Here is a 25,319-nt window from a genome sequence, read left to right on the forward strand (position 1 = left end):
AATCCCTCTGGTAATGAATGCTAGCACACCATAGGCCTTCTTCACAGCTCTATCCACTTGAGTGGCAACTTTCAAAGAACTATGAACATAGACCCCAAGATATCTCTGCTCCTCCACATTGCCAAGAACCCTACCATTAACCCTGTATTCCGCATTCAGATTTGTCCTTCCAAAATGGACAACCTCACACTTGTCAGGGTTAAACTCCATCTGCCACTTCTCAGCACAGCTCTGCATTCTATCTATGTCTCTTTGAAGCCGACAACAGCCCTCCTCACTATCCACAACTCCACCAATCTTCGTATCATCTGCAAATTTACTGACCCACCCTTCAACTCCCTCATCCAAGTCGTTAATGAAAATCACAAACAGCAGAGGACCCAGAACTGATCCCTGCGGTACGCCACTGATAACTGGGCTCCAGGCTGAATATTTGCCATCCACCACCACTCTCTGTCTTCTATCGGTTAGCCAGTTTGTTATCCAACTGGCCAAATTTCCCACTATCCCATGCCTCCTTAGATGGATAGGTGCATGCAACAGGGCAAGGTTTACAATTGGGGGAAGGGTAAATATGATGCTGTCAGACAAGAACTGAAGTGCATAAGTTGGGAACATAGGCTGTCAGGGAAGGACACAATTGAAATGTGGAACTTGTTCAAGGAACAGATAGTACGTGTCCTTGATATGTATGTCCCTGTCGGGCAGGGAAGAGATGGTCGAGTGAGGGAACCATGGTTGACAAGAGAGGTTGAACGTCTTGTTAATTGTTAAGAGGAAGAAGGAGACTTATGTTGGGCTGAAGAAACAAGGTTCAGACAGGGCACTGGAGGGATACAAGATCGCGAGGAGGGAACTGAAGAAAGGGATTAGGAGAGCTAAGAGAGGGCATGAAAAATCTTTGGCGGGTAGAATCAAGGAAAACCCCAAGGCCTTTTACAGATATGTGAGAAATATTGGAATGACTAGAGCAAGGGTGGGTCCGATCAAGGACAGTAGCGGGAGATTGTGTATTGAGTCTGAAGAGATAGGAGAGGTCTTGAATGAGTACTTTTCTTCAGTATGTACGAATGAGAGGGGCCATATTGTTGGAGAGGACAGTATGAAATAGACTGGTAAGCTCGAGGAGATACTTGTTAGGAAGGAAGATGTGCTGGGCATTTTGAAAAACTTGAGGACAGACAAGTCCCCCAGGCCTGACGGGATATATCCAAGGATTCTATGGGAAGCAAGAGATGAAATTGCAGAGCCGTTGGCAATGATCTTTTCGTCCTCACTGTCAACAGGGGTGGTACCAGGGGATTGGAGAGTGGCGAATGTTGTGCCCCTGTTCAAAAAAGGGAATAGGGATAACCCTGGGAATTACAGGCCAGTTAGTCTTACTTCGGTGGTAGGCAAAGTAATGGAAAGGGTACTGAGGGATAGGATTTCGGAGCATCTGGAAAGACACTGCTTGATTGGGGATAGTCAGCACGGATTTGTGAGGGGTAGGTCTTGCCTCACAAATCTGATTTAATTCTTTGAGGAGGTGACCAAGCACGTGGATGAAGGTAAAGCAGTGGATGTGGTGTACATGGATTTTATTAAGGCATTTGATAAGGTTCCCCATGGTAGGCTTATGCAGAAAGTAAGGAGGCTTGGGGTAGTGGGAAATTTGTCCAGTTGAATAACGAACTGGCTAACCGATAGAAGTCAGAGAGTGGTGGTGGATGGCAAATATTCAGCCTGGAGCCCAGTTACCAGTGGCGTACCGCAGGGATCAGTTCTGGGACCTCTGCTGTTTGTGATTTTCATTAATGACTTGGATGAGGGAGTTGAAGGGTGGGTCAGTAAATTTGCAGACGATACGAAGATTGGTGGAGTTGTGGATAGTGAGGAGGGCTGTTGTCGGCTGCAAAGAGACATAGATAGGATGCAGAGCTGGGCTGAGAAGTGGCAGATGAAGTTTAACCCTGACAAGTGTGAGGTTGTCCATTTTGGAAGGATAAATATGAATGCGGAATACAGGGTTAACGGTAGGGTTCTTGGCAATGTGGAGGAGCAGAGAGATCTTGGGGTCTATATTCATAGATCTTTGAAAGTTGCCACTCAAGTGGATAGAGCTGTGAAGATGGCCTATGGTGTGCTAGCGTTCATTAGCAGAATTTAAGATCGTGAGGTCATGATGAAGCTGTACAAAACCTTGGTAAGGCCACATTTGGAGTACTGTGTGCAGTTCTGGTCACCTCATTTTAGGAAGGATGTGGAAGCTTTGGAAAAGGTGCAAAGGAGATTTACCAGGATGTTGCCTGGAATGGAGAGTAGGTCTTACGAGGAAAGGTTGAGGGTGCTAGGCCTTTTCTCATTAGAATGGAGAAGGATGAGGGGGCGACTTGATAGAGGTTTATAAGATGATCAGGGGAATAGATAGAGTAGACAGTCAGAGACGTTTTCCCCGGGTGGAACAAACCATTACAAGGGGACATAAATTTAAGGTGAATGGTGAAAGATATAGGGGGGATGTCAGAGGTAGGTTCTTTACCCAGACAGTAGTGGGGACATGGAATGCACTGCCTGTGGAAGTAGTTGAGTCGGAAACATTAGGGACCTTCAAGCGGCTATTGGATAGGCACATGGATTACAGTAGAATGATGGGGTGTAGATGAATTTGTTCTTAATCTAGGACAAAAGTTCGGCACCACATCGTGGGCCGAAGGGCCTGTTCTGTGCTGTATTTTTCTATGTTCTATGTTCTAATTATGCAAGCTAGGGCAGCATGGTGCTCTAAATATAAAAAAAAGAAAAAAATAATAATTATGCAAGCTTATAAGAGCAATTGACAAATTTAATCGAGGCAACTTATTCCTTCTTATAATGGGGTCATGGGACACAAGCTTCAAATGAGGACACTAGTAGTGAGAAAATAAGTCAGAAGTGTTTTGTTTAGAGTTGTGGAATCAGTTAGCTGTGAAGTTCACTTGAGCAGTTTAAATAAGCATAAGAGAAACTGATCACCCCACTCTGCTGCCACCTCAGTCCATCCACTGCTGAAACCTTCATTTATATTTTTATTATCTGCACATTCAACTATTCCAATGTTCTCCTGCTCGGCCACAAATCTTCCATGCTCTGTAAACCTGAGATCATCTAATACTCCACTGCCCATATCCTTACTCACATCAAATCCTGTTACTCTCTCTGTGCTCACTGACTTACAATGGCTCTCGGTCTGACAATGTCTTGACGTGAAAATTCTTATCCTGTGTTGGAGTCTTGCCTTGGATTAATCTCTTTATATCTCTGGAACTTCTTAAAAACTTGAAGATCTTGGTGCTGCTCCCATTTGTACTCATTCAATTCTGGTCTCTTGACGATTTCCAATTTTCTTCACTTTACCAGAAGTGACCACACTTTTAGCTGCCTAGGCACCATGCTCTGGAGTTACCTCTCCAAAACTCTCAACCTTTCTTTTCTACTTTAAGACAGCTCTTAAAACCAATCTGTTTACCAAGGGGAAGATCTACATGCCCGAAAGGCAGCGCGGCACGGCGCAAAGTGACTGGCAGATACTGGGTGACCCCTCTTCCAAATCGAACCGGCTCGCCTCTCTTCGTGAGATCTAACACGATTTCACAAGATGTCGCGGTGATTCCTACCCATTGTGGCAGAATCTTTTTTGGCAAATCTGCATATTAGAGTGAGACAGCTAGTCTCACACTAATATGCATTCCGACGATCTACCCAAAGCATTGGGATCTAACCCCCTCACCTTGGAGATCCCGGATGAGTGCTGTTCAGTGTTGTTCCCCACAAATGGGGACCAGACAGAATGGCACTCATAGGAGTCTCCCAGGGGATCAGAGGCCCCCAGGTGACTTCCCTCTGTGTAGGATAGCACCCTGGTACTGCCAGTGCCACCTGGGCACTGCAAGCCTAGCACTGCCAGGATGCCAAGCTGGCATTTTCCCCATGCTGTGGATTGGGCCTGGGGTGCTCTGTCCGGGTGGGTCTGAGGACTCCATTCACCTGAGGAAGGAGCAGTGCTCTGAAAGCTCATGTTTGAAGCAAACCTGTTGGACTTTAACCTGGTGTTGTAAGACTTCTTACTGTGCTCACCCCAGTCCAATGCCGGCATCTTCACATCAAGGAACTCACAGGCATGGGAGAATTCCACTCTGTACGTCCAAGTTAGGCCATGGGAGAATTCCACTCTGTACGTCCAAGTTAGGCCATGGGAGGATTCCACCCTGTACGTCCAAGTTAGGCCATGGGAGGATTCCACTCTGTATGTCCAAGTTAGGCCATGGGAGGATTCCACTCTGTACGTCCAAGTTAGGCCATGGGAGGATTCCACCCTGTACGTCCAAGTTAGGCCATGGGAGGATTCCACTCTGTATGTCCAAGTTAGGCCATGGGAGGATTCCACTCTGTACGTCCAAGTTAGGCTGATTTGTGATTTGGGGTGATGGGATTCCTCAGGCAATTGATGCCCCCATTTTTCTAGGTGGCTGCAATTGCTGGTTGAGGTGATGCTGAAACATCCTTGTTGAATTGCTGCAATGTGAATATTATGCATGGAGCCAAAAGGGGCAGGTGCTGGAGGTTTAGACTAATGGATAAGCTGATAATCAAACAGGTTGCTTAGTTTTGGATAATGTTGAATTTCTTGAGTGCTGTAGGCTGCAGCCATCCAGCCAAGTGGTGAGTATTGTATTACACTCCTGTCTTGTACCTTAGAGGAGATGGGGGACTCTGATCTGCTCTAGAGGCCACATTATTTAAGTGGCTGATCCAGCTGAGTATTTAATTGTTGGCTGCTCATCCCATTACTGCTTTGAATTGTCGATATGACTTAAATTTCAATGTAAGAAAATACAAATGATTAAGTAACAGCCGCTAGCAGGGAGAAAGGGGTGTGTTTGAAGAGCGCTTTAACACACTTATTCAAATAACAGGCAGTGTGGGGAATTTTCACCTTTTCCATTATTAACATGTTGCTGAGCATTTCTTTCTTTTTGAACGTTGGCATATCATTAGTGAGTAGAGCCTCGGTCATATCCATTATCCGTTTCTCATGATGCATGATCTGCTTCTGCTGCTCACGGTTAAACAAGATGTCTCGTAGCTCTTTCACAATGCTGAGTAGGCAAATCAAAATAATCATTAAACACAGCAAAAGTAACTCGGGCTTTGGATTGGGGAGCTACAGTAATTCTCACTGTATGTGGGGGTGGGGGGGGGGGGGGAAGAGAAGGTTGGTGTTGGTGACCATAACACTGTGGGTGGGAATGAGTGACAGTAATGCAGCGTGGGTAAGACAAAGTGCTAATAACTCAGACGTGCTTCCGGTTGCGGCGATGCGGAGCTAAGCCGCACGTTCGGTGGCTCCCGCTAGTTTGTTTTGGATTTTCGGTCTCTTTTAAGGGCCTGCAACGGCACTGTTTTGATTTTTCCCCGGGTGGGAATGCAGCCTCAGTGCTTGGCGACCGGTGGATGGGCTGGACAAGAAGTGGAGCGGCCAGGAAAACAACTTTGCAGCAGAAGAAGGTGCGAGGCAGAAAGGACAAGGTGGCAGCGGGCGGGGAACCGGCAGCGTGGCAGCAGTGGGCGAGGGAGCAGCAGGAGCTGCTGCTGCGCTCCTTCCAGGAACTTAAGGCTGAGATCCTGAAGCCGTTGAGGGCATCGTTGGACAGGCTCGGGGCGACTCAGATGGCTCAGGCTTCGGAGAACGAGGACAAACTTCTGGGCCTGGCGTTGAAGGTGGAGTCGCACGAGGCGCTTCACAAAAAATGGTTGGCAAGGTTGGAGGATCGCTCCCGCCGGAAGAATCTGCGGATTTTGGACCTCCCGGTGGGGCTGGAAGGTTCGGATTTGGGGGCCTACATGGTCCTGATGCTGAACTCGCTGATGGGCGCGGGGTCGTTCCGGGGACCCCTGGAGCTGGAGGGTGCCCATTGGGTGCTGCTGCGGAAGCCCAGGCCAAACGAGCCGCCCAGGGCGGTGCTGGTCCGCTTTCAACACTTGGTCGACCGTGAGTGTGTGCTTCGTTGGGCGAAGAGGGAGAGGAGTAGCAAGTGGGAGAACACGGAGATCAGGATCTACCAGGACTGGAGTGCAGAGGTGGCGAAGAGAAGGGCTGGGTTTAACTGGGCGAAGGCAGTGCTCCACAAGAAGGGGGTCAAGTTTGGCCTGTTGCAGCCGGCACGCCTGTGGGTCACCTATAAAGACCGTCAACTTTACTTTGACTCCCCGGAGGAGGCCTGGACTTTTGTCCAGGAAGAGAAGCTGGACTTGAACTGAAGACTGGGGGCTGGGGAACATTGTACACAGCCCGGAGGCTTTGTCCTCCTTGATATCCTTTTGCTTTGTTCTTTTTGGATCTGTTGGACGATGGTTTTTTTTTTTGCTGTTCTGTTTTTTCTTGTCTGCTTTTCGGAACTGTTATCTGTTTACTTGGGTGTTTTATCATATCATGTTGGGATTGTTGGGATTTTTATTATTTCAGTGGTTGCGGGTTTGGGTGAGGTTCACGGCCCTGTTGAGTCATGTGCCTGTCTTCCCGTGTTTTGGGTCGGGGGAGGGGCCTAGCTTGGGGGGGGGGGGGGGGGGGGGGAGGAGGAACCGGGTTGCTGCTGGAATGGCCAAGAAGGAGCTGGAGCGTGTAGAGGGGTCGGGATGGGGGTCTGTCGCTGTGGGGAACGGGCTGAGCGTGGGGTGCGGGCACGTGACGGGGTGCGGAAGGGTGATAGCTAGTCGACGGGGGAGGGGGGCAGGTGGCCCTCCTATCCGGCTGATCACCTGGAATGTGAGGGGACTGAATGGGCCGGTCAAACGGTCCCGCGTGTTCGCGCACCTGAGGGGGCTGAAGGCGGACGTGGCTATGCTTCAGGAGACGCACCTGAAGGTGGCGGATCAGGTTATGTTGAGGAAGAGGTGGGTGTGCCAAGTGTTTAATTCGGGGCTGGATGCAAAAAACCAGGGGGTGGCGATCCTGGTGGGGAAGAGGGTGTCGTTTGAGGCGTCGAGTGTGATGGCAGACAGCGGCGGGAGGTACGTGATGGTAAGCGGCAAGCTACAAGGGAAGCGGGTGGTGCTGGTCAATGTATATGCTCCGAATTGGGATGATGCAGGTTTCATCCGGCGCATGTTGGGCCGGATTCCAGATTTGGAGGCGGGGGGGCCTGATAATGGGGGGGGGGGATTTCAACACGGTGCTGGATCCGCCACTGGATCGATCCAGTTCCAGGACGGGTAGGAGGCCTGCCGCGGCTAAGGTGCTGAGGGGGTTTATGGACCAGATGGGAGGGGTGGATCCATGGAAGTTTGCGAAGCCGAGGGACAGGGAATTTTCATACTTCTCCCGTGTGCACAAGGCCTACTCCCGGATCAATTTTTCCGTTTTGAGTCGGGTGCTGGTTGCGAGGGTAGTAGACGCTGAGTACTCGGCGATAGCCATTTCTGACCATGCCCCGCACTGGGTGGACCTCGAGCTGGGGGAGGAGAGGGACCAGCGCCCGTTGTGGCGCTTGGAGGTGGGGCTGCTGGTGGACGAGGCAGTGAGGGGGCAGGTTTGAGGATGTATCGAGAGGTATCTAGAGGCCAACGATAATGGGGAGGTCCGAGTGGGGCGGTTTGGGAGGCGCTGAAGGCAGTGGTTCGGGGGGAGTTGATCTCCATTCGGGCCCACAGGGAGAGAGGGGAGCAGAGAGAAAGGGAGAGATTGGTGGGGGATATGGTGAAGGTGGACAGGAGGTACGCGGAGGCCCAGGAAGAGGGATTGCTTAGGGAGCGGCGCAGCCTTCATGCTGAGTTCGACTTGTTGACCACCAGGAAGGCGGAGGCTCAATGGAGAAAGGCTCAGAGTGCGGTGTACGAGTATGGGGAGAAGGATGCTGGCACACCAGCTCCGTATGCGGGATGCGGCCAGGGAGATTGGTGGTGTTAAGGATCGGGGAGGAAATGTGGTGCGGAGGGGGGTAGACATTAATGGGGTCTTCAGGGACTTTTATGAGACACTATATCGGTCCGAACCTCCGGCGGAGGAGGGGGGAATGGGGCGCATTTTAGACCGGCTGAGATTTCCGAGGGTGGAGGAGGGACGGGTGGAGGGTCTGAAGGCGCCAGTTGAGCTTAAGGAGCTGGTTAAAGGGATAGGGAACATGCAGTTGGGGAAGGCGCCGGGGCCGGATGGGTTCCCGGTTGAATTTTACAAGTCGTATGCAGACCTGCTGGGCCCCCTGTTGGTTAGGACCTTTAACGAGGCGAGGGAGGGGGGGGGGCTTTGCCCCTGACGATATCTCGAGCGCTGATCTCCTTGATTCTTAAGCGAGACAAGGATCCCCTTCAGTGTGGGTCATACAGGCCGATCTCACTCCTGAATGTGGACGCCAAGTTGTTGGCAAAGATCTTAGCCACGAGGATTGAGGACTGTGTGCCGCAGGTTATTCACGAGGATCAAACGGGGTTTGTGAAGGAGAGGCAGCTGAATACTAATATACGGAGGCTCTTGAACGTTATAATGATGCCGGTGGTGGAGGGGGAGGCGGAGATAGTGGTGGTGCTAGATGCGGAGAAGGCCTTTGATAGGGTTGAGTGGGGGTATTTGTGGGAGGTACTGGAAAGGTTCGGGTTTGGGGAGGGGTTTGTCAGCTGGGCGAGGCTGTTGTATGAGGTCCCGATGGCGAGTGTGGCCACGAATAAGGGGAGGTTGGAGTATTTTCGACTGTATCGAGGGACGAGGCAGGGGTGTCCCCTGTCCCCCCTACTTAGTGCGCTGGCAATTGAACCCCTGGCTATGGCGCTGAGGGAGTCGGGGGATTGGCGGGGGCTGGTCCGGGGTGGGGAGGAGCACCAAGTGTCGCTCTATGCGGACGGCCTTTTGTTGTATGTGGCGGACCCGGTGGAGGGAATGCCGGTGGTGATGGGGATTCTCCGGGAATTTGGGGATTTCTCAGGGTATAAGCTTAGCTTTGGGAAAAGCGAGCTGTTTGTGGTCCACCTGGGGGACCAGGAGGAGGGGATTGGGAGGCTCCCGCTGAAAAGGGCGGAGAGGAGTTTCAGGTACTTGGGGGTTCAGGTGGCCAGGAGCTGGGGGGCCCTGCATAAGCTTAACCTCACAAAGCTGGTGGAGCAAATGGAGGAGGAGTTTAAGAGGTGGGACATGTTGCCGCTGTCTCTGGCGGGTAGGGTCAGTCAAGATGACGGTGCTCCCGAGGTTTCTATTCCTGTTCCAGTCCTCACCATCCTTATCCCGAAGGCCTTTTTCAGGCGGGTTAACAGGAGCATTACGGGGTTTGTATGGGCACACGGGACCACGAGGGTGAGACGGGTGTTTCTGGAGCGGGGCAGGGATGGGGGGGGGGGGGGGGGGGGCTGGCGCTGCCCAACCTCTGTGGGTATTATTGGTCTGCCAACGCAGCGATGGTGCGTAAGTGGGTGATGGACGGGGAGGGGGCAGCATGGAAGTGGATGGAGATGGCATCCTGTGTGGGCACGAGCCTGGGAGCGCTGGTAACGGCGCAGCTGCCGCTGTCTCCAACGAAGTATACCACGGTGGTGGCAGCTACCCTCAAGATTTGGGGGCAATGGAGGCGGCACAGGGGGGAGGTGGGGGCCTCGATGGGGTCCCCGATACGGGGGAACCACCGGTTTGTTCCGGGGAGAATTGATGGCGGGTTCCTGAGTTGGCACAGGGCAGGTATCAGGAGGCTGGGGGACCTGTTCATAGACGGGAAGTTCGCGAGCCTGGGTGAGCTGGAAGGGAAGTCTGGGCTCCCCCCGGGGAACACCTTTAGGTACATGCAAGTAAGGGCGTTTGTCAGGCAGCAGGTGGCGGAGTTCCCTCTGCTGCCGCTGCGTGGGGTCCAGGACAGGGTGCTCTCGGGGGTGTGGGTTGGAGAGGGGAGGATCTCGGAAGCGTACCAGGTGATGCAGGAGGTAGACGAGGCCTCGGTGGAGGAGTTGAAAGGTAAATGGGAGGAGGAGCTGGGTGAGGAGATTGAGGAGGGGACATGGGCGGATGCTCTAGAAAGGGTGAACTCCTCTTCTTCGTGTGCGAGGCTCAGCCTCATACAGTTTAAGGTGCTGCATAGGGCCCATATGACCGGGACAAGGATGAGTCGGTTTTTTGAGAGTGAGGACAGGTGTGTTTGGTGCTCTGGGGGCCCAGCAAACCATGCCCACATGTTCTGGGCATGCCCAGCGCTGGGGGAATTCTGGAAGGGCGTAGCAAGGACGTTGTCGAGGGTGGTAGGATCCAGGGTCAATCCAGGCTGGGAACTCGCAATATTTGGGGTTGCAGTGGAGCCGGGAGTGCAGGAGGCGAAAGAGGCCGGTATTCTGGCCTTTGCGTCCCTAGTAGCCCGGCGGAGGATTCTTCTTCAGTGGAAGGATGCGAGGCCCCCAAGCGTGGAGATCTGGGTCAACGATATGGCGGGGTTTATTAACTTGGAGAAGGTGAAATTTGCCCTAAGGGGGTCAGTGCAGGGGTTTTTCCAGGAGATGGCAACCATTCCTAGATCTCCTGGCAGAACGATAAAATTAAAAGGTCAGCAGCAGCAGCAACCCGGGGGGGGGGGGGGGGGGGGGGGGTTCTTTGTTTTTGTTTGAATCTTCGCGCACGACAGGCGTTTATTTATCGTTTCTCTTTTGTATGTATGGGGGGCGGGGGGGTTGTTTTGTTCTTTTTATTCTCTGTTACTGTTTTCTTTTCTGTGAAAATGTGAAAATTTGAATAAAAATTATTTTTTAAAAAATAAATAAAAATAACTCAGAAGTGGTGGGTCAGAATAACATATGCTATGGGTGGATCAGAGGACAGTAACTTACTCGTGGATCAGAGTGACATGAAGGCCAAGATTATCTCGGAGTTCTGGAGACTCTGCAGAAAATGGTGGGTGGGAGCTGTACGTGGAAGTCCCGACCCTATTTCCGACAGGTTCCATTTTTGCCAGGAGGGGAAAAGTCGGTGTGGCATGACTCACAGGAAATGTGAACTCAACAGAGCCAGCTGAACTCAGTGCTGGTTTCAAACAGCCCCCATTTTTGCTGTAGTAAGGAACTTAACCCACAGTGCAGGAGTCACAAACTTTTAGAGTAGAGTAACTTTTATATAAAAAAAGTTTAAATGGGTAGATTAGTATTTGACTAACGAGGCAGTAACTGTTATCGGGGGTAGGAAATGTGGAGTTGAGGCCACAATCAGATCAGCTATCATGCTATGGAATGGTAGAGCAGGCTCGAGAGGCCAAATTGTCTACCCCTGCTCCTAATTTGTATGTCCATGAATACTAATGTTTTTTATTAATGTAATGAAGACTCTAATAGATATTTAGACCTTAATTGTATTTCATCCCAACATAGCTCTTAAGGTTTGCCTATGGTGGATACTGGATGATTTGACATGGAGGATGTAAGGGGCCATGGAGGTGCACCAGGAGTTGGCATGGTGTGTGGAGAGAATGGGAGGGCGAGTGCTAGTGTCTAAAATTTAACAAAACTGCCTCCAATCTACGTCTAGGGCTGGCGGGGCCCAACCCTATCCCACCCGATTCTCCCCAGAACAAAGATTGAGTCATTCGGGTGAGTTTCTCCCGAGGCGAGCCAGGAAACCTCCCGGCTCATGCTACCCGCCTCAGGAGCCAATACCCGGGCTGAACTTTCAGTCGTTGGTCAGAGTAACTGTAACTGATACTGCAGGTTGGGTCCCCACCTATTGAGTTCAAGGCGAATCTGCTTATAGTGCTGGAGGTTCCTCTGGATGGCTTCCAGAACTAGGCAGAACTCCTCGTATGTGGTGAGGTTGAGATTCTCCAGAGAGCTGTACTTCATCGGTTGCTGCCTGTGAGCCGTGGTGATCTGCTTCATGCATTCGTGCACATGGATCAAGTCCAAACGCTGGCCTGAATCACTCTCATCTTTCAACTGATATATAAAAACAATTCAGTGGACATTGTTAAAGGCTGGGCGACAAATCTAAAATTAAAATAACATATACAGGCAAAAGTACTAAACAGTAGTTAACAATTGGTTAAAGTATGTCAGTCTGGGGGGGGGGGGGTGCATGGGGTCGGTTAGCTCAGTTGATTGGCTGGCTGGTTCACAATGGGGGGTGATGCCGGCTGCTCAGGTTCAATTCCCATGCCGGCTGAAATTATTCATCAAGGCCCTGCCTTCTAAACCTTGCCCCTCACCTGAAGTGTGGTGACCCTCAGGTAAGTCACCACTGAAAGGGGAGAGCAGTATATGGTTCTCCGGGACCGTGGCAACATTTAGTTTATTTACAACACCAACATTTACTCAACCATATCAGTCAGTCCATACCATCAATTTTAATGCCATGGAATTTCAAAATCTTGTTTCATTCCCATATAAACCCGTTGAGTTGAATTTGAATGTCTGACCCAGAAATGCACCTCTCAAACTCTTATTCTATAATTCATGGTTAATAATCAATTTCTAATGAAATCAGCTGTTGGTAATTGGAAACAGAAATTGATCTGGTCTTAAAAAGTGTAACTGAGTTATCATTTTAAACAGTTATGATTTTCTTGTGCTTAGCAGCAAGTCCTACGAGTGATCCACTGCTCCCTATGGAATGCAGTGTGCCCATACAGATATGATATCTGCTAACGGAGCAGGGCTCAGGATTGTAATTTGCTCAATGGGATTTTCATCAGCTGTCTTATGTCCCCTTTGTATTTGGAAGATTCACCATTTTCAGACCACGTGGCTTAGACCATGATTAATGAGTACTGATTATTGAATGACAAGTTAAACAGTAGAAAAATGGTTGTTTCGTTAAATTTACAACACCAAACTCAAGTCCCGACTACAAAACAGTAAAAGAAGCAATGTTTCACTGGCACTCCTAGTAACATAGAGCCTGCATGTGACTGTGTTAGCAATTCGACCACTGACCAGAAGCTGCGCTCAAGCAGAGAACTGCGAAAAATTGCAGAATATATTTATCTGACGGAGCATCGAACCGTCGTTCAACAATCAAAAGATACAATGGGAACTTCTGATTACGGCATGTAGGTGGAGGTCGCATGTTTGGTGGTCCTGCCAGAGCAGTCTTTTCTGTGCCCTTTATGCCCTGTTTTTGGGGAAGATTTGTTTGTGAGAGGGTGCTCTGGCAAGGGCCGACATGCTGACAAATGTATTGTTGGTTAGTGAATGGGAGCGAGCTGGGGGGAGGGGGCCGCGGTCATTGGAAACTGTATGGGCAGGTTTCGATGGGCAGGTTTCGATGGGCCTGGGATATGTGAATGGTGGATGGATGGGGATGATACTGGGTGAGGAGTTTTCAAGAGGAAGTGGTAGAATGGTTGCTGGGAAGGTGAGGGGGGGAAAAGGGGTGGGGAGGTGACAGTAACTAGGGCTGAGTCCTGCCTGCTAGGCGGGGCCTGGGAGGATGGTTATGGAGGGTAGAAAGGTTAGAGTGAGATCCCCCCGGTCAGAGTGGTGAGGTGGAACACATGAGGGTTGGGGGACTGGTGATGAGAGTGTGTGTTTTCTTGCATTTAAAGGGTCGGAAAGCAGACGGTGCTGTTACAGATGACCCATCTGAGGGAAAAGGACCAAATGAGGCTGAGGAAGGGCTGGGTGAGCCAGGTGTTCCACTTTGGCTTCGATAGTAGGGTCGGGGGGTTGGCGATACTGGTGAGTAAACAGGTGAGGCTCAAGAAGGAGAAGGTAGTGACGGATCAGGGGGGCAGGTATGTGATAGTGTTGGGTGCTTTGGAAAGGAGGTTAGTGGTGCCGAGGTTAGAAGATGTTAGCGGCTAAACCGGACCTGGATACTCACCAGTTGTCAGCCCATGCTCTGCACTGGGTGGATGTGGTCTTGGAGAAGGGTTCGACCCAAAGGCCAGTGTGGATGCTAGATGTGGGCTTGTTGGCAGACAATTTTTGTGTCAAAATGGGAAAAGTGATTGAGGAGTATGTGGAATTTTAAAAAAATATTTTTATTCAAGACATTTAGCAAATATACACAGAATATCAGAAGAACAACACATCAACCCAATAACCCTCCAGGCCCCCTGACACTAACCCCCCCACAACGTTTTGCCTTCCACGTTTTAACCCCCTTCCCCATGGCTGACCCCTCAATTCTCCTTAAAGAAATCGCTGAACCGTTTTCACTTCCTGGCGAACCTCTGTACCGACCCCCACAGAGCAAACTTAACCTTTTCCATTCCCAGGAATTGTGCCAGGTCGCTCACCCACAGCCCCGCTTTCGGTGGCTCCGAGTCCCGCCACCGCAGAAAAATCTGTCTCCGGGCTATCAGGGAGGCATAGGCCAAGACATCAGCCTCTCCCTCCCCTCATGCCCCGGGTCTTCCGACATACCAGGTATCACCACCACCGGACTCGGAACCATTCCATACCCAGCACCTCGGACATCACGTCCGAGAACCCCTGCCAGAACCTCCTCAATTTTGGACATGCCCAGAACATGTGGATGTGATTGTACTTGCTCATCCTCGCCACCGTCTTGAGGGTCTTGTGCACAGGGGCAGCACGTGGCGCAGTAGATAGCACTGCTGCCTCACGGCGCTGAGGTCCCAGGTTCGATCCTGGCTCTGGGTCACTGTCCGTGTGGAGTTTGCACATTCTCCCCGTGTTTGTGTGGGTTTCGCCCCCACAACCCAAAGATGTGCAGGGTAGGTGGATTGAACACACTAAATTGCCCCTTAATTGGAAAAAATAAATTGGGTACTCTAAATTTACGAAAACAAAAGAGGGCCCTGTGCACCACTTTAAACTGGATAATGCTTGACCTTGCACACGACAAGGATGCGTTCACCTTCTGCAAGGCCTCAGCCCATATCCCAGCCCCCACCTCCCCTCCCTGCTTCTCCTTCCATTTGCACTTAACATCCTTCAACAGGACGCCCTCCATCTCCATCAGTTCCGGCACGGTAGCACAGTGGTTAGGACTGTTGCTTCACAGCGCCAGGCACCCAGGTTCGGTTCCTGGCTTGGGTCACTGTCTGCGTGGAGTCTGCACGTTCTCCCCGTGTCTGCGTGGGTTTCCTCCCACAGTCCAAAGACGTGCGGGCTAGGTGGATTGGCCATGCTAAATTGCCCCATAGTGTCCAAAGGTTAGGTGGGGTGGCTGGGTTACGGGGAAAGTGTGGGCTGAGGAAGGGTGCTCTTTCAGGGCAGGTGTAGACTTGATGGGCCGAATGGCCTCCTTCTGCACTGTAAATTCTATGATTCAAATAAATATCTGACACCTTTCCCTCCCCTATTTCATTCTCTGATAACAGCTTGTCTTGCAACACCGGAGGAAGCAGCCCATAGGAAGGATGGCACCGTCCACCTCACAAAATCCTGAACCTGCAGGTCCCTAAAACCATTCTCTACGGGCAACTCATACAATTCCTCCAACTCCTCCAGCCCTGTAAATTTATCCCCTATAAACAAGTTACTGAAGTACTCAATCCCCACCTGCTGCCATCCCTGGAACCTCGCATCCAGGCTCGCCATCACAAACCTATGATTGTCGCAAAATGCTGCCCACGACATGTCTTCCAACCCCGGGTGCTGCCTACACTGCCTCACACCCTTAAAGCTGACACCACCACTGGGCCCACGGAGTCTTGGCCGGCATGAACACCAAAGGTGCCAACAAAGCCCTCAAACCTGTTCCTCTGCACAATGCCCGCTCCAGCCACTCCTAGACCGACCTCTCCTCCACAGCCCATTTCCTCACCGTCGCAATATTTGCCACCAATTCGGCCATGCCAAGCATCCGGCATCCCACCCCTGTCCCAAAAAAGGCCTGCTGCACTTGCAGGGCCTTCCCTGCCCAGACAAACCCCAAGATCAGCCCATTGACTTTCCTAAAAAAATACTTGGGGACAAAGTTAGAGAGGTTCTGAATTACAAACATAAACCTAGGCAGCACCATTATTTTCACTGTCCAGCCCAGCAACAGCGGCAAAACGTCACACCTCTTAAAATCTGTCTTCAGCCCCATCACCAATCAAGCCAAGTTCAATCTATGCAGCTGGGCTCAGCTCCGCGTCACTCAAATACAATTGTTACAGTGCAGAAGGAGGCCATTCGGTCCATCGAGTCTGCACCGGCCCTGGAAATAGCACTTCACCCAAGCCCACGACTCCACCCCATCTCCGTAGCCCAGTTACCCCACCTAACCTTTTTGGCCACCAAGGGCAATTTTGCATGGCCAATCTACCTAACCTGTACATCTTTGGACTGTGGGAGGAAACCGGAGCACCCGGAGGAAACCCACGCAGACACGGGGAGAACGTGCAGACTCCGCACAGGCAGTTACCCAAACCGGAATTGAACCTGGGTCCCTGGAGCTATGAAGCAACAATGCTAACTACTATGCTACCGTGCTGCCCATAATACCTAGATACCTGAAGCTCGTCCCCACCACCCTAAACGGTAACTACCCTAATCTCCTTTCCTGCCCACTGGCCTTGATTGGGAACACCTCACTCTGACCCATGTTCAATTTATACCCTGAAAACTGGCCAAATTCCCCCAAGATCTCCATAATTCCACACTGCTATCCAATGGGTCTGAAATACACAAGTCATCTGCATAAAGAGAGACCAGACCCTATGTTCGGCATCCCCCCTGCTTAATCGCTCGACGCCCTAAGCGCCATTGCTAACAGCTCTATCGCCAAAGCAAACAGCATCGAGTAGAGCGGACACCCCTTTCTCATACCGCGGTGAAGCCCAAAGTACCCCAAACTCACTTGGTTCTAATGCCACCGGCGCCTTGTACAGCAGCCAGCCCCAATCCACGAACCCCTGTCCAAACCTGAACTGCCCGAGTACCATATACAGAAACGCCCACTCCACCCGATCAAAACCCTTCTCCGCGTCCATCACCACCATAACCTCAACCTCCTGCCCATCCGAGGGTATCATAATCACATTAACCTCCGCACATTCGCCGACAGCTGCCTTCCCTTCACAAAACCAGTCAGATCCTCCAATCCCTTTCGGCACACAGTCCTCAATCCGCAATCCCCGATGCAAGCATCTTTGGCAATAGTTTGGCATTGATATTCAATAACGACATTGGGATGACCCACAATGCTCTGGGTCCTTAACCTTCTTTAAAAATCAAGGAGATGGAAGCCTTCGACAATGTAGGGGGGAGTTCCCCCCCTTCTCCCTCATCTCATTATACATCCTCACCAGCAGTGGCCCCAGCTCCGCCCCAAACATTTTATAAAACTCGACTAGGAACCCGTCCGGTCCCAGGGCCTTCCCTGTCTGCACTGTCCCATGCCACCCATCACCTCCCTCAGCCAAATTGGGGCCCGTAAGCCCCGAATCCACCCCTCCTCCACCTTGGGAAACTCCAACCCATCCAGGAACCGCCGCATCCCATCTCGCCCTTCAAGGCTTCTGACTAATAGAGCCTTCTATAAAAGGACTCGAATGCCCATTCACCTCCTCTGGGTCCATCAGCACCTTACCCCTCTCGTCCCTCACCCTACCGATCTCCCTCGCTGCTATTTGCTTCCTCAGCTGATGGGCCAGCATCCTACTCACCTTCTCCCCATACTCATACACAGCCCCTCTGACCCACCGCAACTGCCCGACCATCTTCCCCATAGACATTAACCCAAACTCCATGTGGAGCTTCAGTCTCTCTGGCGCCAACGAGTATCTCCTGTCCACCCTCAAGATCTCATCAACCAGCCTTGCCGTCTCCTCCCGCTCCACCCTCTCCCTTTGTGCCTGAGTCGAAATAAACTCCCCTCTAACTACAGCCTTGAGTGCCTCCCACAATGTGGCAGCTGTGACCTTCCCCGTATCTTTCAACTCCACATACCCCCGAATGGCAGCTCTCACTCGCTCACATAGGAAGGCGTGGAAGGAGTGTCAGTGGCTGATAGAGGAGATTTTGGAGGTTGATGGAAGATACGTGAAAGATCCGGAGCCTGGGCTATTGGTGAGGAGGAAGGAGCTGCAGGCAAAGTCTGATCTCCTGTCTGAGGGGAGGGTAGCTATGCCATCGAGGAGACCAGCCCCACGATTCGGGGATGCTGAATTGGGCAGATTGTTGGACGCGGTCGAGACCAGACGGGATGCCCTGTTCCGTGGAAGGGTTCGGAGGGTCAGCCAGTGTCGCCTGGGAAGGAATGGCAGCAACCGTCAGCTCAGAGAGCATCATCAGGAGGACCAACACCCGAAGTCATAAAAAGATCAACGACCTCCACTGCCGCACGGGTGGGTTGGCACAGGCCTCCTGGCACTGCCCCTGTCTGCCACCCCCGAGCATGTGCCTGCAACGACCAGTATCACCCACGAGCATGCATCTGGCACCCCCCCCCCTTGCCTAGCACCATACCCCAGTCCACCCATGTCCAGCAGTGCCGTTCACACGCACCCCCCCACCCCCCCTATACTTCCCATCCCACCCCTTCCCTCCACGATGAACGAAGCGTGCAGCTCACGATGCCCCCTCTGTGTCACCACAGGAGAAGTTGGCCCATAACAGATGGGAGAGCGCCCAGGCAGGTAGCAGGGTGCTGGACTTCAGAGTCCTCGCCCTCTACGAGGAATGGGAGCTCGTGATGGTGGCGAAGGACAGATCGGTCACTGACGTAGAGGTTGGTGTACGGTGCAGAGGTCCACTGACCTCCACCCAGATGACCTGTCAGACAGGAAGTTGTCATTGCCATACAGACTGACCATCACTCCCACTGACCACATGTCCATTCTCCCGCAGGATCTCCATCCGACGAGTGGAAACGTCCAAGGCGTGACACAGTTGGTGATGGCCATGGCTGAGGGGCTCGACAGCATGTCCGACTCATTGAGGTACGTGTCCCAGCACCAGGTGTACCTGTATGAGGCACTCCAGAGCATGCCCCAGTCACTGAGGAGCATTGTCAAGGCTGGCAACACTGTGCTGCAGACATTGGGGAGCCGCCAGGGCTGGCAGAGTCAGATGGTGCAGGGGAAGCCGGGGCTCGATCCAGCTGCCCCGCCGCCCTGAAGTGAACCCCAAGGCCCCCGGGGCACCGACTGGGGAGAGGTGCTGGGTGCCAAACCAGAGCAGCGAAGGTAGCCATCAGCTCCCCCGGGTTTACCCCCTGAGCACGGCGCGTCTCAGAGTCAGCACTTGGAACAGGGTAGCACGGTGGTGCCTCCGACAAGTGGAAGGAGGGGTGGGGAAGGTGTAGCGGCACCATCGAGGGCTAGGTGTAGTTGGGTACACATATTTACAGCATTAAAAACTGTTACACCCAAGAAATATGATGCCTCTGGCACTTTCTTCCGCAATGTGGGCTGACCACCAATCCTGTACCAGAGCCCACACCATCCCCCAGGTGAAGGTGATGGATGGGAGTGAGGAGCACCGGTGTGAGTGAGCACTCAGCAGACAGGCAGGGGTCAAACTATGGGCAGCAAGGTAGCACATTGGTTAGCACTGTTGCTTCACAGCACCAGGTTCGATTTCTGGCTTGGATCACTGTCTGTGTGGAGTCTGCACGTTCTCCCCGTGTCTGCGTGGGTTTCCTCCGGGTGCTCCGGTTTACTCACAAGTCCCGTAAGACATGGTTTTAGGTGAATTGGACATTCTGAATTCTCCCTCTGTACCCAAACAGGCACCAGAGTGTGGCGACTAGGTGCTTTTAATAGTAACTTAATTGCAGTTTTAATGTAAGCCTACTTGTGACAAAAAAGGTTATTATAGATTGAGGAGAACCAGCGCTCAGAGGGTTAACACTGCCCTGCCTTCGACAGTGACCTGCTGACAGTGCTGACACAGTCCCACCACCCTGAAATGATGTCACACAGACGCTTTATTGCAAGCGGATTGGTGTACACAAATAAAGAAGTCTTGCTGCGGTTGGATGGGGTTTTGGTGAGACAGTGGCCGCGATCTACCGGCCTCATTGCACATGTTAACTCTTTTGCAAGGCCTCTTGCAAGATTTAATGGAATCGTTACGCGTCATGATCTGGATCTCACCCACAATGGGCATATCCAGATTTGCATATTCAAGTTTGCACCAACATGAACCAGACATACCGACAATTTGGGGGGAGGGTCGTCTCCCAGGCGAATGCGGACCCCTGGGTGGTCGGGCTCTTGAGAGGGTGGAACAGGCTGGTGGTGGAGGGGGGAGCGGGCTTGCTGGGCCAATGCCGCTGTCACCTGTCCTCCATCCTATAGTGGTCCTCGCCTGGCTCGTCCTCCAATGCCTCCTCTTCCTCATCCTAGGAGGTGGCCACATATTCCTCCCTCTACACCTCCAGCACATCGCCCCTTTGCAGACCACCACAAAACAGGCAACCCTCTGGGCGGTGTACTGCAAGGCATCACCAGAGCGGTCGAGGCATCGGAACTGCCTTTTGAGAAAGTCCGGTGCTCCGCTCACTGTGTACAGGTTCTGTGTTCTCAGGACTCACTGATGGACAGATCAAACCCCAGAAAGGGAAAACGGCAGGCCTGGCTAAGGCCCATTCATTGGGCCCATAGCGGTCCATGCACCCGGGTGAGAAGGAATTCTCGTTCTTTTCACAAGTACACAAGGTCTAAACCAGCATCGACTTCTTTGTAGTGGGGAAATCGGTGCTTCCAGAAAGTCAGAGCGGAATACTCCACGATTGTAATCTCCAACCACGCTCCACACTACACTGATAGCTGAACTCCGCTCCCACCGCAGTCTCCAGACTCCCTCAATGCCCCAACTTACCAATGAGGGGGTCCTCGAGCTCATAAGAGCAGGGCACCCTTCGGCCCGATCCCTGGCATGGGCATACCACCCAGGCACTGCCAGCGCCACAGTGCCTGGGTGGCATCAGGGGTGGCATCAGGGGTGGCATCAGGGGTACCCCCCCCCCCCCCCCCCCCCCCCCAAGAGCCCGACCACCCAGGGGTCCCCAATCGCCTGAGAGATGACCCTCTCCCCAAATTGTCGGTATGTCTGGTTCATATTGGTACACACTTGAATATGCAAATCTGGATATGCCCATTGTGGGTGAGATCCAGATCATGACGCATCACGATGCCATTAAATCTTGCGAGAGGCCTTGCGCAAGATTTAACATGTGCGATGAGGCTAGGAGATCGCGGCCACTGTCTCACCAAAACCCCGTCCAACTGCAGAAAGACTTCTTTATTTGTGTACACCAATCCCCTTGCAATAAAGGCTAATAACCCTCTTTCCACATGAGCTATCCTTAGGGCCATTTTCAAGACTATCTATCTAATGCTAAATTAGAGGTAGTATGCTACATATGTCCATTTGAAAATAAGCTTAGCTGGTCGATCGCATTCCACACAGCACCCTTACAAAGAGAGAGACTTTCACCCTAAAAGTGTAGGCTGGAGAACAAGCTCCAAAGGGGCATTCCATGTTAGTGTTGCACCATTAGACATCTTGCTTCTTGGCTCACATCATACCTCAGTTAGCAGTCTTGAATTATCAGCTACTGTATGCCTCTTCTCCTCCTGCTCAAGTATTGCTTGCTCAAGATTTGAAGTCACCGCAGCAACCATAATGTTTGCAAAGATAAAAGATGCTCCTATGATGAAGATGAAGAGGTACAGTGCGCCCCAGTACATTATCGCTCCATCCCTTTGCCTGGAAAGAAGACAGTTTGGTGAATGTCAGCACTTTTCAGTGGTACACTTTTGTGGGGGGGGGGGGGGGGGGGGGGGGGGGCGTGGGGAAATTTCCCAAATAAACTGGTCAGTCAAGTATGACATGCTCCAGCATCTGTAACTCAGCCTCTCTTACAATTTTGAGACCCAGGAAGGTCTGCGCAGACCTTGTTCTATGTGACAGAATGAAAGGATTATGGCTACAGTTGGTCTTGGGAATGAAATGATTTCTGCTAGTCATATATTTCAGACTCCCATACCAGAAACAGCAGATGATTTGCCAATTTTATAAATGTAGGTCTGAATGTTATCCTTCCAGCACATTGCAGGTTATGTGTAGTGTGCATACAGAAGCTGTAAATCACTTGTAGAGGATGTATGCACCATTTGTGTCTATTACTGTGTATGTCTTCATGTGTGAATGTGATGTGCACCCCCATAATGCTCGATGAAGGACAATGAAAGAGGAAAGTGGTGGCAACCTTTCCTCGACTTTCTGGCTCAACGATAGGGTACTGGGACAGTAGCAGCAGCAACCCGGGGGGGTGGGGACTTTGATTATGTTGTCTTTTTTAATTTAAATTTGATTTATCTAATTTTAATTTATGGTTAAGTTCTCTTGTTTGGGGGGGGGGGGGGGGGGGAATGTGATACATGTGATGTTACGGTATGGGGGGAATTGTGGGTGTTATGGGGCTGTTAGTTGCATATTACTGCTTTTTGCTATACTTGTTATATTTTCTGTAAAAAATTCCAATAAAAATTATTTAAAAAAAAAATGAAAGAGGAAAGTTAGATAAGGTTTCAAAGGACTTTGAAATAAATTGTCCAACAAGAACCAAATTTCAAAACTAGCTTTTGGTTATCTAAGCCTGGGGTTTCTTGAATTTTCACCCATGCCAGATATTATTTACAGTGAGTCTAACTTTCAGCTTCAATAAATATGGTTGAGTTTGTTGCGTAGTGATGGGATTCTAGCCGTTTCTCCCATCTTGAGGGCATGTGAACAGGATAAGGAGGTGGTGTAAACAGTGTAACCACAGTGCAGACAAAAGTACACAACCACAGGCATAGGCCTGTAGTTTATTGTAATACTTCAGCATTTATTGCCCAAACCTAATTGCCCTTGAAAAAAGTAGTGCTGAACTGTTTTCTTGAGCTATTGCAGTCTGTGTGGTGTAGCTACTCCATAGTTCTGTTAGGTAGAGAGCTCCTGGACTTTGACTCCGTGATGATAAAGGAATGGCAATATATTTCCAAGCCAGAATATTGTGTTACTTGGAGGGGAAGTTGGACATGATGGTGCTTCCCTTGTCCTTCTAAAACTGCTCTTGGAATAACCCATGTGCACAGAGTGAGTTCAAGAAAACGCAGGCCAGGAAGACAATGGGACTTACACAAATTCTTCATAAATTTGCACCCATCCATCCTGTGTGATGCAGATAAACAACGAGTACATAGCTTTCTCCAAACTCCCAAACGATTCTGGAACATCGGTGCTAAATATGATCACCCCAAACACAGCGAATACCTGCAAAAGGAAAGATCTAATTTTCTGCAGCTTGAATGAGATGATTTTGAAGTTGACAATGTAAATTGATCAATGCCCAGGTAACAGATGAAAAGAGTTAAGTGAAATAAAGTGACTGGAGCTTGAAAATCACACTACGATATGCTATTGTACAAATTCTTTGGGATGAAGTTTCAACATTGACAGGGATGTAAAACAGACATTTTTGGGCAAGCTGAAGCCTAATGGAAAGGATAATTCTGCAGGGTTTATAAGCAGTTCATGACATTGCCATCAAACTTGAACTTCTTGGTGCTTATCTGTCATTTAATGAAGGTTCTGGATAAACAGCAGAGAGCGGAATTTGATACAAGTACTTCCCAATTTTACTGCTGTATTATTTCTAGGCAATTTTGAAATCAGGTGAAGTATTTAATGGAGGCGACTGGTGTCCTGCCCACTGGCTTGAGAGCTGCGAGAGCCTATGTCACCTCTTTTAGAGAAGGCCTGCCGAGTTAAGTGTCATTCAGGCACGTAGCTGTACAATGGTGGGCCTTCCCTGGGATTAGAGGTCCCCTGAGCAGAAATCTGACTGCTAACAACTTCTGCCTAGAGACTCGCAGCTTTACTGAAAACAGTGCCACTGGGGAGGCAGTACGACGGCGACCTGAGGCCTAGGATCATCACTGGTAAATAATAGAGGGAGGGGGAGATGAAGTGGTCAGCAAGGTAGGGTGTAAGCTCTCACTGGATCCCTCCCTTCGTACTGCTGGTTCCTTTGATCAGGCACTTAATGTCTTTGACTCCCTGCATGGTGCAACCCCCCCCCCCCCGGTTAATACCTACGGTGGCTAGGATGAGGCCTACTTCTAGGCTTCAGTGAATAGTGGGGCAGAAAGCTTGTGTACGGGCTCTCTTTCACAAAACAAATACAAAAAAACTATTATTTAACCAAATAATACAACATATTTAGCTTCAGCAATAATAATAATCTTTTATTCATGACACAAGTAGGCTTACATTCACACTGCAATGAAGTTACTGTGAAAATCACCTAGTCACGACACTCGGCGTCTGTTCGGGTACACTGAGGGAGAATTCAGAATGCCTAATTCAATAGATACTGCTATTGACATGGCGGTAGAATAACACTACAGTCTACCTTGGAAAACAGAGAGGGCGGCATGGTGGCACAGTGGTTAGCACTACTGTCTCAGTGCCAGGGACCCGGGTTCAATTCCGGCCTCGGGTTACTGTCTTGCAGAATTTGCAGTTTCCCCCCCCCCCCCCGTGTCTGCGTGGGTTTCCTCTGGTTTTCCTCCCACAGTTCAAAGATGTGCAGGTTAGGTTGATTGGCCAGAAGAAATTGTCCCTTAGTGTCCAGAGGTGTGGTGAGGTGGAGTTTAGGGATAGGGCAGGGGGAGTGGGCCTGGGTAGAGTGTTCTTCTGGAGGGTCGGTACAGACTCAATCAGCCGAATGAGGCACCATTTTTAAAGGCAGCCCTAATCTTTTGACCACTCCCTTCAGCAACTCCACCTCAGCCTCTGGACCCCGCCACTGCACCCAACTTACCTCTTCTGGGGTCCTTGAGCACCACATCCTGGCTCACCCCACCTCTAAGGGCAAAGCCTCAGGCCTGACCTGGCTAACCCTGGCATGGGCAACCTGGCAGCTGGGCACATTGCCACCCAGGTTGCCAATGCCAAGATGCCCAGATACCATTAAGAGTGGCAAGGTACCACTCCAAAAGCCCAACCACCTAGGAGTCCAATGACCTGGGAGGCTTTCCCAGGAGCCGTTACGATTGGTCCACATTTGTGTGGACCAGTACTAAATAGCACCTGGTCGAAGCCTCGTTGGGGAGGCTGTTAGTTCCCGGCGCTAGAAAAATATGGAACCGGTAGTTCCCGGCCCCTCGGAAAATATGGAACACATATATTTAAATGAGCCTAATGGCCAATTTAAACATGCTGATCTGGATCATGCCCAGTGAGGGCAAGAGGGCAGTCTTGCGAGGTTCGATTGAATCTCGCGAGACGTCTCCAACGTCGTGAATCTTGTGAAAGTCCTTTCGCAAGATTCAACGACCTTGTTGTAACACCCAGCCGGGCGTGACGAAGCCGGTAAATCCCAGCCGCTATCTTTACAGGAGACATGCTATGAGAAAGAGCCATAGATATGAATAAAGATTTATTCATGTGTTTTAGTG

The 25,319-nt window shown here is 50.9% G+C and overlaps 1 protein-coding gene across 3 annotated transcripts in view; it reads right to left on the reverse strand.

Annotated features, from left to right (window-relative positions):
- Window positions 1–25,319, reverse strand: part of LOC119966396 (cation channel sperm-associated protein 4-like) — a 188,347-nt gene that overhangs the window by 3,986 nt on the left and 159,042 nt on the right. For all 3 annotated transcript variants that reach the window (XM_038798007.1, XM_038797997.1, XM_038797988.1), the window contains 4 exons: window positions 22,997–23,130; window positions 21,399–21,579; window positions 11,690–11,901; window positions 4,955–5,117 (listed from right to left, as the gene is read on the reverse strand). In XM_038798007.1, coding sequence (XP_038653935.1) covers window positions 4,955–5,117; window positions 11,690–11,901; window positions 21,399–21,579; window positions 22,997–23,130 — 690 coding nt within the window. The remainder of the gene's footprint in view (window positions 1–4,954; window positions 5,118–11,689; window positions 11,902–21,398; window positions 21,580–22,996; window positions 23,131–25,319) is intronic.

Source organism: Scyliorhinus canicula, chromosome 1 (genome assembly GCF_902713615.1).
Source record: "Scyliorhinus canicula chromosome 1, sScyCan1.1, whole genome shotgun sequence".
Lineage (NCBI taxonomy): Eukaryota > Metazoa > Chordata > Chondrichthyes > Carcharhiniformes > Scyliorhinidae > Scyliorhinus > Scyliorhinus canicula.